We start from the raw sequence: 11,806 nt of genomic DNA, 5'->3' as shown, positions 1-11,806 counted from the left end.
TCTTTAAATCTTAAAGCTTAACTGATATTCAGCGCAAGCAAACTGTTATTGTGTCCATATTGTGATGGAAACCAGCAATAAGTGTAAAGATGCTATCTAAACCGACACGGCAACGTGTTTTACCACATCAATCTCAAGGTGCCTACGCTTGCATTAGCACGTCAGGCCAACTTTCTGCAACTTCCTTTGGTTTAAACTTAACCTGCTGCTTCTCCTGTGCCGTAGGCTGCTGGAGACCAGCTGCGAAGCATCATTGTACAAGACAGAACATATGCACAAGTAAACAAATTAAGGCTATCTCCAAAACAACAGGCCCCTGGCTTCCTGGAAGAGCTGCAAAGAGAAACTTAATCAACAGCAGCGGGTGAAACGGTAAAGGGGAGGAGATGGACCTCTGCTAATGAAGGCGATGCTTTCAGATTGCAAATGCTTACTCGCAGCACGCGAGGAGGCAATGGCGGGGTCAGCGCCAGCGACACGAGAAGCGCACGGAGCCAGCAATCACACCGGCTCCAAGGAAACTCTGGTTTTCACAGCACAGAGCGGCCAGTGTAAGCACATGTGGGAAGAAAAACAAGGAGCTGAGCGGGGCACAGGCTCAGCCTTGCCCCTGCCTGTACGGTGGGTGAGAGCTCAGCTGTCGAGGCCGGATTAGGACTGGTATCTCAGCCTCTCTGGGCCTCCCTGGCTCCGTCCCCAGGGGCTCATTAATGGTCTGAAGTTGCAGCAGTTAAATCAGTTGAATACCAAGGCAGTTAAATCTCTGCACACCTCTGCGCAGATGCTTTGGTGTCAGTTTAAGCCTGCCTGCCACTGGCTTCACCTTGCGTCTTTAAACGAAGGAGTGCCGGCATGGGAAAAGAAAATAGCAGAAACCTTTCCCTGTGCTTCCCAACTGCAGGCAGGTCCTTCTCCAGCTTCACCCCGGAGCTGAGGATTCTTCTCTGCTAAAAACCTTGGCCTTGACCCTACAGGCCGAAGTGGAGTGCGGTTACTTACAGCGTATCCTCTTGGGAGCTCGTGACCAGCAAAATTAAACTGCGACAAATTTTATTGCAAAGTGTGATAATTTAGCATTGAAGAAAATCCATATTTTTCAAAAACCACATGCAGGCACCTGGCTGTTTGCTCCTCTCTAACCTCATGTTTGTACGACCAGCTGAATCTCCCTGGTTTTCCTTTTACCCTGAAAGAGCGAGACAGTCAGCACATGTTCTCTTAGCAAACCTGGAAACCCTCCGAGATATCCCAGGGTCTCTCAGGCCAGTTCTTGCAGCCTGCCGCCTCGCTCTGCACGCCAGACTCACCTCCCTTTGCCAAAGCAAGCTGCTGGAGAGACAACTGGAAGCCCCAGCTCCTCCTTACCTCAGGCCCCGGTCTCAGACCAGAGTCTGGCACTGAAGTCTAACACAAATCCCCTGGTGTGATAACAAGCAGTCAGGGCATCCGAAAGCATGAGCAACCTGTCCACGATTTATTTGGGGTTACATATGCCATCACTGGGTCAGAGCTACTTTGCCTCAAGAGAATGCAACATCTGCTTAAAGCTATAAAAATAAAATTAGGACAGTCTGACTTGCGATGGGTCAGCGTATTCGCATGCTCACAGGCCGGTGCAGGATGTAAAGATCCTACAAGCAACCCAGCTAGGGGATGCACGTGGCTAGACCTGGGCAAGCCTGAATTTGAAGGAGGGGCTGCTCAAATTTAAATCAGCTAAAAATACAACTCGCACCCAGTCAAAGGCTGAAAGGCATGAGCTGCTTCATTATGGTGCGTACCCTCGCTCACGAACACAGGCTAAATGGAGAGGGGAGAAGTTTTCGTTGACAGATGGATGCCCACAGACAGAGCTACCACAGATTATCATCACACCTCCAGGTCAAACAGATGTTTCCTTCCAGATACAGATGTGCCAATGGAAGAGATCCCTGCCCAAAGATGCTCCTCGCTCCCTCCCTGCCAGATGTTCCTAGGCCTACAGCCCTGACAGCTAGCAGAGAAAAGTATTTAAAATAACTGGCTGATTTAAGACAAGCGTCTACTTAATCTTAAGCAGTTAGAGGTTGTTTTATGCCCTAGACTACAAAGGTTTGTACAGCTAGTTTATTATATTTTTAAAGCTGCCTTAATGTAATAGTAAAGGATCTGCTATTCATCTTAGGCAAGGCAGGAGGAAAGCTAAACTCACACTTCAGTTGGAAGAAATAAGAAACATGTAATAACCTAGATCTTATTATTGCACAACCTATAATCCCCCAGAAACACATGAGAAGAAATCAGTGTCTTCACTACCATAAAACTGGTGGAAGTTCATTGCTTTTTCCTCTTTGCGATTTCCCTCTCTGGCTGGAAGGGCCTGAATCTGGGACTGAAACGTGGAGAAGTCTGACTTTGCACAAAGGATCAGCACCTCAATTTGTAAAAAAGCAGCACGGCTCTAATCCTCTTCTTCTCCCCGGTAACCAGGAAAGCTGCAATTCTTTATTTCTGGGCAACTTTTCTTGTCGATGCATGCATGGGCACACCAGGCCCAGCAAACATGGAATCAAAAGGCACAGAGGAGCCCATTCAGCTGAGCGCCTGCATTGGTCTGGATGGGTTCCTAATTCACCGCATCAGCGGAGGACACCAACGACCAGCACTACCAGGGAATAAATCAGGGAAATTATTTCTCAACGACTGTTTCTGGGTGGCAATATCCGTGCAGATCCCCGAGCATCACTGCTGAGCGCAGCCGCACCCCTTCCCTCTCAGCACCGTCTTTTCTTTTACCTTAGCACCATCTCATTTATAACCTCCTCATTTAAAATCCCAACTCTTTTCTGAAGTAGCAAGTTCTCCAGTCCAAGAAGGGACCTCTTTAGGCCATCCCCATCTCAACATGAAGGGAAATCCCAGCCCATTTTGTGTTACAGGAAGCCCACAATACCTACAGCATTTCTGCTGGCTCCTGGAGTCTGAATGAGCTGTGTCTTATTGCTTTTCCAACTCATGCCGGTTTTCCAAGTCCTCTTCCAAGACAAACCAGCATCAAGGATGAGCAAGGCAGCTCGAGCCATACAGACCTGCACGGCACTTGCAGAAGGGGCTCTGCATCACACAACCATTGAATCCTGACACAGGAATGTGCTGGCTGTGGCCTGATGTGTAGTTCCGAAGGTGGTGAGAAGCTCCATGAGAAGCTCCATCCAAAGCTCCTCCAGCAGCCTGGAAACCCCATACCTGCCCTGGTGGGATCGTTGCAGGAGGCCGTCAGTGCCCTACAGTGTAGCTGTCATGACAAAGGGGGTCTCCAAGGGGCTGTGCTGGCACTAATCACACCTGAGCAGTCCAAGATGGCAGGATCCCCTCCATGACTACTGCAAAAAGAGCTGCACATGTAGAGGGTTGTCTTCACAAGACTGATCTGGCACGTCGCCGTGCCAAGCTGAGATGCAGGTCTGATTTTGGGTCCTGCTGCACAACCCCATCTTGTTCCCCAAACCCAGTAATTTTCAAATCTGGGTTTTTGCTTGGGTCTCGTCACTCATCAGTGGTGGATTGCGGGAGCTAAACTCCTTGTTGTAAAGCAGCAATTCCATTTTCCTCTGGTCTTAAGCAGCTTCAATCCATCTTACTGCATTACAGAGCCCGCGCTGATTGTTCTGCTGTAGTGAGTAATAACAACTTGTACTTTGCAGATTACCCCAGGGAACCATGCTCCTGGCTCTGCCTTACCACCGGCTCTGCGGGGCAGGCACACATCTGCCCACCGCACCCCAGAGAGAGGGATGGGGCTGCAGGAACAAAGGCGCAGAGAAATTTGGGTGGGAAGATGTGGAAGAGGGAAGGGAGCTGGCGTGCAGCTGGTAGCCATGGGGAAATTGGGGTGCCCAGACCTGTGAGGGTTGAGCGTCCCAGGTGAACATCATGGGATGGGGGGACAGGGAGAGGGTATTGGGGAGGGAAAGTGATTAAAAAAAGGGACAAAAGAGAAAGGGAAGATCAGAAACAGCTGGAAGGGCATGCACCTGTGCCATTGGGGTGTAACTCTGCGTGGAGAGCAGGATGGAAAGCTGCTGTGCCTGAGCTTCACTGGCACGGCCTGGAGGGAGGCCAAAGCCTGTTTTCAGCCATGAGACAGGGGCAGAAGCAGTTTTTGCCCAAATCTCCTCCTTTTTTGCACACCCAAGTTCCCCAGGGCAATCCAAGGGGAAGAAAACACAGTCCCCTGTGGAACAACCCCCTCAGAACTGCCACCGTGATGGACCACAGGAGGAAAGAAATAAAAATGGGAGAGAAATGGTCATGAGTGGGAGAAGATGGAGAGCTGTGGAAGAGGTGTGAGGGGAAGGTGGAGGCACCCCGTGAGGCAGCAGCCCTTGTGGAAGGACAGAGAAGCTTCCAGAAGGCAATGGCCAGCCTGGGCTGCCTCAGGCACCTGCCAAGAGCCTTCCTCTTTGGGCCAGGCTACCCCAGCCCCCTGTCCCTGCTGCCACTAGCATATGGCACCCACTCCTGTCCCCTTTCTGCATGGCCACCATGATCCTGTGCCTCCAGCGGGCTGCCAGCAGCCATGCCGATGGCACTGGGCCGGGTGGCCTCGCTCTTGCTGCATGCCTGGGGCTGCCCCTCACTGAGGGCAAGATGGTGGGTGGCCCTGCTCTTGGCCATGCCTACACAGCTTCCTTGGCCCTCGGCCCCCAGCGCTGAGGCCACTCCTGCTCAGGGAGGTGGACACACGATCACCAGCAACTCACCAGGCTTTGGGGATGTGGCACCAGGTAATGGGGAGATCAAGGGAAAGACCATGGTGGCCTTCATCATGGAGGTGAACATGAGGCTTCGGAGGAAGACCTGCTGGGCTGAACAAGGGACCATCATCCTCCTGGATGAGTGCTCCTTCTGGGATGATGTTGTGTGGAGCTTTGGCCACCATGGCTGCAGGGGCCTCACCCATGATCTAGACCTCCTTTACTATAGTCTGATTCTGCCAGTCTGCAAGGTCACCAGCATCCTGGTCACCATAATAACAGGCATCCATCTTCTTGCAAGATGCATGAAGAGTTACCAAAGCCAGAGGGAGAGCAAACAGCAGAGCAAGGAATGGTGGCCAAGGTCTCCCCCCAGCATGGTTTGGGGGGCTGCTGACTACCCCGCGTGTGCCATCTGCCTGCGGGTATATGAGCCCGGCGAGGTGCTGGAGTTGCTGTCCTGCTCCCGTGCCTGCCACAGCGAGTGCATCGGCCTGTGGCACCGTGCTCAGCCTAGGAGCAAGATCTGCACGCTCTGCCGGTGCGGCGTGACCGCGGTAGCGTGGATCCCCCTTGGTGCACACAACGGCAAGCAGTAGTAACCCAGGGAGGCTCAGCCAAACTCCCTCCTGGAAAATCAAGACCCCCATACACACTCCCACCAGCTCGGTCTTCCACTCTCCCTATAAATTCAAGCTCCAGCCAATACCTCTCGGGAAGCATGAGCACAGCACAGGATTAAAAAAACACAAAGCAAAAAACATATGGAAATGTAGGAGTAGGGAATACAGACTGAAAGGACAAATGGAATACTGAAGACATATCCTTGGCTCTGCCCAGTTTGGGCAGCTGATCACATACAGGTCTGCTTCACACTAGAAGATTTGCGAGGGCCACAACCACAGAACAGAAGCAGTGGCTAGCTCTTGCCAAGCCCCTGGAAGGCTCGTCCTGAGGTTCCTCCTCTTACTCTGTTTCTTAAGCTCTCCCTCCCAAAAGCCTGCACAGACAGGTCTATTCCAACAAAGGGGCCGATAATTAGTTATCAGCTAATTTTTACCACAAAACCTAGGTTGACGAAACAAGCACAGTTCTCTACATTTTTTTTTTTTTTGCATGCAGATAGTTAAAAAGAACAAAAAACCTGCTAAAGGGAGATGTTTTTGCTTTATGTCCAAGGTTTGCAGGGCATTTTGCCAAAACTAGAAAAGGCAAGATATCATTTCCAGCACCGATATCTAATAAAGAAGATGTCTCCCTCCGTTGCAAGACAAACAGCTGGAAGTGGAATCCATTTTGAGGCATGGGTACTAAGTTGCAATAGCCCAGATTTGCACAACTGCCTTTTTTTAATTGTGGGCATTAGCAGATTATGGGTACTTTTGTAGCAGGTCCATAAATCACTGCTTTATAATCTTCTGTATGCATTAGGACCCAGATTATCATGCTTGTACTTGGTAATAACAGAGGAGAGATTGCCTGGACCCTTGGGAAATCCAGGGGAGGCACCTGGTAGAGCACAGGAGCACACGGTTCTGAGACGCATGTAGGGGACTGTGCACACAGCAGGGCTTGCAGAGCTCCCACAAACCTGCTCTCCTCCATCCCTCTCCCATGGTGGCAAGCAGCGAGGCACAAAACCTCTCTGCACACACGACTCCATTTCTCATCTACCCAGCTCGCATTTTGGGTGGTGACTCCGACTGTGTCAGCTATCTATTCTGTAAAGACATAGGTCATCCTTTCCTTTCATCCTAGATGAAAGGAGGTGGTTACATGCACCAGTTTCTAAATCAGCTCCTAGCAAAAAATCATTAACAAAAGGGTGCAGGTCTGCCTTCCAGCCAGCTCACTGCGGAGTCGGGGACTTGCTCAGTCAGCAGGAGGGAGGTAAGCGTGTCCCACATATCTTTCTTTTAAGAGCAACTGGGAGCACTGGAAGCACAAAGGTTTTCACTGGAAGGTCACTAGATGGCCCCAGATCTTCCTTCACAGCAAATCACAAGTATTTCAGCTCCAGGAGCCCGGTCCTCACTAATCCTCTAGCGTGACCCCAAAGGAGCAGCACGCCTGATAAGATGGGCACCGAGCTAGAACCAGCAATACCTGCCAAGGTGTCTTGAGCAAAGCATTTAACCCCTGTTGGCTTTTTCTGCTCCTGGCCTTTGGCTGTTGGGGGTTGTTGTGTGTCTGTGCAATGCCACTGCCTGTGGACCCGAGACGCCGACCTAATACAGATGAAGAACAAGAAGTCTGATTACGGACAAACTCACAGCATCCCCCTGCCAGGCTGCTCTTTTCATGCTGCAAAATCCCCAGAGGGGAAAAAGCCATCTAGACATATTCCCCAAGTTAAATCAGTGCTGGATCTGAAGCCTGTAACCTGTGTTTTGTTGGAGTCGTAATGATGTCCACATAAGTCAGTCTCCTCTGCATGTCTGTTACAGTTTAAGCTGTTTGGGCAGGACCAGGGTTAGATTTTGCTAGCAGTTACGTGGGTCTAAATCAGCACTGAATTCCTCTGGACTGAGCAGACGCTTCTGTGGAATACAAGCAAAAGGAGGAGGTGGTTTTATATCCCAGCTCCTGCACTAAGTGATAGCCCCAAAGAAGAAGTATAAAGGAACACAGGGACTTTGGGAGTGGTGGGGTAAGTGATCGGTTAATAGAGGTAAATGGTCTTTTCCTTTCTTCTAGCTTGGATCTTTGTTCAAGTGGTAAAATGGGACCCGTTCCCTGTAATTGCTCTGCTCTTGCACACAACTGCTGTCTCCCATGTGTGGCTTGTTGACATTTAAATAAATTGCAATTATTCCGACAAAGTAGATTGCAGGGACTCCAGAGAAAATGGGTCAAGAATACGTCCAGGAGCATCTGCAATGTATTTAACACATGAATATAACAGGGGTAGGGCAGGATGAGGAGGAGAATATGGTGCTGGCTATAATGAATGCAGCATGGGGCTGGAGACAGCCTAGCAGAGCCCCACGCCACGGTGGGATGCTTGGCTTAACCTCAGCCTGCGGGAGCCAAAGCCTCCAGGGCACTGACGATGGAGGAGGCAGACGGCAGTGATGCAAGTGGAAAACATGGAGGGACCCAGAGCGGACAGGGCACCGCTTTGGCTCTTTGAGAGAAGTCCTTCTTGGCCAAAGTCCTTCTTCAGCCCTCCTCCCCTTCCTTCTGCAAAAGCGTTCAGGGATTTCAAAGGAGGCTAAGGGCTAGGGCTTCCTAGCTCACACTGCCTGTGGGTGGGCTATAGGTATCCTGCTCCCCATCCAGACTTAGCTTTTCCTCTTTCCCCACTCCCCAGAGCCTTCTCTGTACCCCATTCCCCTCTTCCTTGTCCTCCAATCTCTCTTGAAGAGGATTTGTCCTTCTGCCCACATCTCTCTGGGTTACTGCTAAGAGTTGCTGAGATCCAGGTTGGAGACTGCAAACACCCGATTTCTCCTTTTATCCAAGGGTATTGGTGAGCAAGCCGGGGTGGCTGCTCGCTCCTGCCTTGCCGATTCTAGGCTATAAGAGGTGGTGCTGGAGCAGCCAGGAGATACCAGCACACACAGAATACAGAGGGGATCGTTCCTTGGTCCCACATCCGTGCACAGCTCACGCAGACGCATGGCTCCTTGTCCAGTCCCAAAGACAGACCTACCCCTCGTGCAAGCAGCAGGGCACTGGCAGGACATAAAGCTTTGATCTGGAGGCAGAAAGAGAGCACTGAGTGCAGGTAAAGAGGCAAAGATTTTAAAGAACACTGGGATGATGGATGCCATCACAAGAAGCATGAGACCAAGCCAAAAATGCACCCTCAAAAAGGTCTCCTAGTGTACCTCCATTTTCTTCTTCCTCTCTCATTCTACTAGAAAGCATTTGGTTTCTCCCCCCCTCCCCAAACCTTTTCCTTGTTTTGTTTTTAAATGCATCAAAATGTCTCCCTGCAAGTGTAAAACTCTTTAGATGAGGGGAAAATAAAATCGATTTGAAATCACAGCTGCTGGGAGTCTCTGGCACACACACACACTGTCTGCTGACATTTTCTGTAGCTCTTTTCCCAGTGAAATCTGTCTCAAGCAGAGCCCAAGGGGGCTAGTAACAAATCAGTTGCCTAGTACACGAGTGATTTTTTAACTACAGGTCCAACACAACTGCACTGGAAACCACGGGGCTACTCTCAAGTGGATCATTAAACAAAAAGGGCTGTTCGTTAAAAGGTACAGGTTTTTAGGGATTTGCGGTTCCAAAGTGACCTGGGTTCACTGCATATTCAGACCTAGTTCATTGCGACAACGAGGAGAGCTATCGCATCCCCATCAGGCTGGCGTTCCTCCGGGCACCAAGCAATCACCATATGAGTTGGGAATTGCCTGAAAGATGGGAGCTTCTGCTGTCAAACACTCGGGGGGGAGGCACAACACTTGTGCCTTATGCTTTCCACTCCTTTTTCAGCTTTTTCACCATAACCAGAATCTTTAAATCAGTTTTTGTAGCTAGAAGCTAAAGCCTTTTTTCAGCCATTTGGTTTCCAGCAGCGGAGGTTTTAAAGTAAGTAAGGTGAAAAAGCCCAATACAAAAGTAGCCCTCCCACGCTCATCCACCACCCACTCACTGTGGTAGGAGAGGAGTCCACCAAGCTCAGCCCCACCAAGAGCCCAAGTCTATCAGCCCCTTCCGCAAAGCTAGCTGCTCACTCAGGGGTCTTGAAGGTGGATCTGCCCTCTCAGAACTTTGGGTAACGGCAGAGTGAGGCCACACAGGCAGACAGAGACTTTCAACTTCTGCTAGCTGCCATTTTGACTGACAGTTACCAATTGACTTATTTCAAATGACAGAAGCCCTTTCTACCCTAAGCAATTTCTTTGGCTTGGTATTGGTTCAAAGATCACGATCTTAAGGAAAAAGTGCATGTTCACCAGACCAATCCAAGCTGCCACACCCCCCCCCAGCAGCAGACAGAGGCTAACGGCTCGTTCCCACTCGGCCACATTTTCCAGAAAATGCTTTGGCCACCAGCATGAAGCATTCCAGTCTGCCATGGGCACGTAGCTGACGGCGAGGCTCATTTATCCTGCCCGCACGTCGTCAGCAAAATGAAATCGGCATCCTATCGGTACCCAGAGGGAGATGAAACCAGAAGCTATGTGCATGGAGCAGGCCAAAAAGGAAAGGGAAAAGTTTAAGCAGGTTGGCAGTAACGTTACATGACCCAGCCTCGGGAAACAGGCACCGGGTGATGTCACAGATCTGCAGAGATGATGTAAGGGTGTTGCTTAGCAGCCGGAGACAACAAGAGACACGAGTTCTATCCTGGGAACCTCCGAACCTGCAGAAACAGGTTTTGATCTCCATCCTGCTGTGGCTCCAAGTCATGGCATGGTAATAAAACCTGGGTGGGATAGTGCCTCTGTGACTGGCTCTTACACTTCGCCTTTGGGACCAGCCTGGAAATCGTATCCAGAGCTACCCAACTGCATTCAGCATGAATCTCCGGCTCCAACTTCTTCACTTTGTGGTTGCCGCTGCCTTCTACAGCACTGCTCTTGCAGAAGTCTTCAGCTACGTGGCCTACAATGACAGCTCCAATTGCATTGCTTACAGAGCCCTGCCTGCATGCTTTGGGCCACGGCTCCCGGCAGAAGGGCTGACAGGGTATCTGATGAGGGTGATACCACCAAATGCTTGCCATGCAATAGAGAATCCTCCAGCACCAAGGAAGGCCTCCGAGACCTATATTGCACTCATACAGGGGTATGACTGCTCTTTTGTCGAGAAGGTCCTTCATGCCCAGCAGGCTGGATACCAAATCGCTCTTGTGTACAATGTGGATTCAGAGCAACTGATTACCATGACGGCTGATGACAAAGAAATCCAGCAGCTGATTAAGATACCATCACTCTTTACTGGACAGTCAGTCTCCCTCCACTTGCAAAGGACTTTGCAATGCCAGAAAGGGGCGTACATCAGAATTCTAGCACCCAAACACTATTTGAGTCCTTGTCAAGACAATGCTAAAATGCTGCAGGCAACTTTCATCATGCAAGATTTCAGGGACATATTCTATGTCATTATTGCCGCTATCTCAGTTATCATTGGCTTAAGCTGGTACAAGAGGGCTTGCAAGACAAAGCTGCACATATACAAGCCAGGAGACAAATACGAGACCTGTGTGATCTGCATGGCAGAGTACAAGGACGGGGACCACCTGAAGATCCTGCCCTGTTCCCATGCCTACCACAGTGCCTGCATTGACACCTGGTTCCACACCCAGCCTGGGAAGAAGATATGTCCCTTCTGCAAGCAGGTGGTGAACATCTGTGGGCGAGGTGACCTCCTGCCCAAGCAGGCTGGTGAAGATGTGAATGAGGAGGAACAGGAGCACGGAGACAATGCATTCAGAGAAGGGCATGAAGATGAATATGCTGAAGAGGAGAAAGACGATGCGAGTGCAGTGGAAGGTTTGATGCACTGAAGAACAGCACCATTTGAGCTGTGACAGGGATAAGTTAACATTAAACCAAGGGAAGTCTTCCCTGTGCTTTCCTTCAGCTCTTGTTCCAGGCTAGTTTTTATTGGGAAGCAATTAACACTGCAGTTTTTGTTCCCCTCCCCAGTCCCCACAATGAAAAAAATGCATGAAATCTCAGCGGGAAATTGAGCCAGAGCAACAGGGGAAAAGCAAAAAGGAGGAGGGAAGCAGGGATTTAAGAACATTTGGTATGGGAGCTGGTTTACATCTGCTAGGATGCTTCCTCAGTTCCCTCCCAAAATACATGTGCATGGACACAGGCACACACATAAAGACGCTGAATCTTGCTTTCCAGTGTTACCTAAGGGCAGTGCCCAGAAATCCCAGGTGAGGACCGTCGCCCATGTATTGCAGTCAGCAGGAACCGTTCCCTAGCCTGACAAGTACAGAGAGAGGAAAAAAATACGGGGTACTAAAGCATAAAGATGAAGCAACTCCCCCCCTCTCATCAGCAGTAAAAACAGGGCCCCCAGCACCTCCTCATCACCCACCGCAGTGACACACGCTGTCCCTGCACATCGGGTGGCTCGGTACAGTCCGCTGC

At 50.3% G+C, this 11,806-nt stretch overlaps 1 protein-coding gene across 1 annotated transcript; it reads left to right on the top strand.

The window, feature by feature from the left end:
* Nucleotides 1–10,215: 10,215 nt before the first annotated feature.
* LOC140643713 (E3 ubiquitin-protein ligase RNF13-like) lies at nt 10,216–11,205 on the top strand. The gene has a single exon (XM_072845875.1). It carries the CDS (start codon nt 10,216–10,218, stop codon nt 11,203–11,205), a length of 990 nt encoding a protein of 329 aa, XP_072701976.1.
* Nucleotides 11,206–11,806: the final 601 nt, after the last annotated feature.

This window comes from Ciconia boyciana, chromosome 24 (assembly GCF_034638445.1).
Source record: "Ciconia boyciana chromosome 24, ASM3463844v1, whole genome shotgun sequence".
NCBI classification, from domain to species: Eukaryota; Metazoa; Chordata; class Aves; order Ciconiiformes; family Ciconiidae; genus Ciconia; species Ciconia boyciana.
This window is presented reverse-complemented; position numbering and strand designations above follow the sequence as displayed.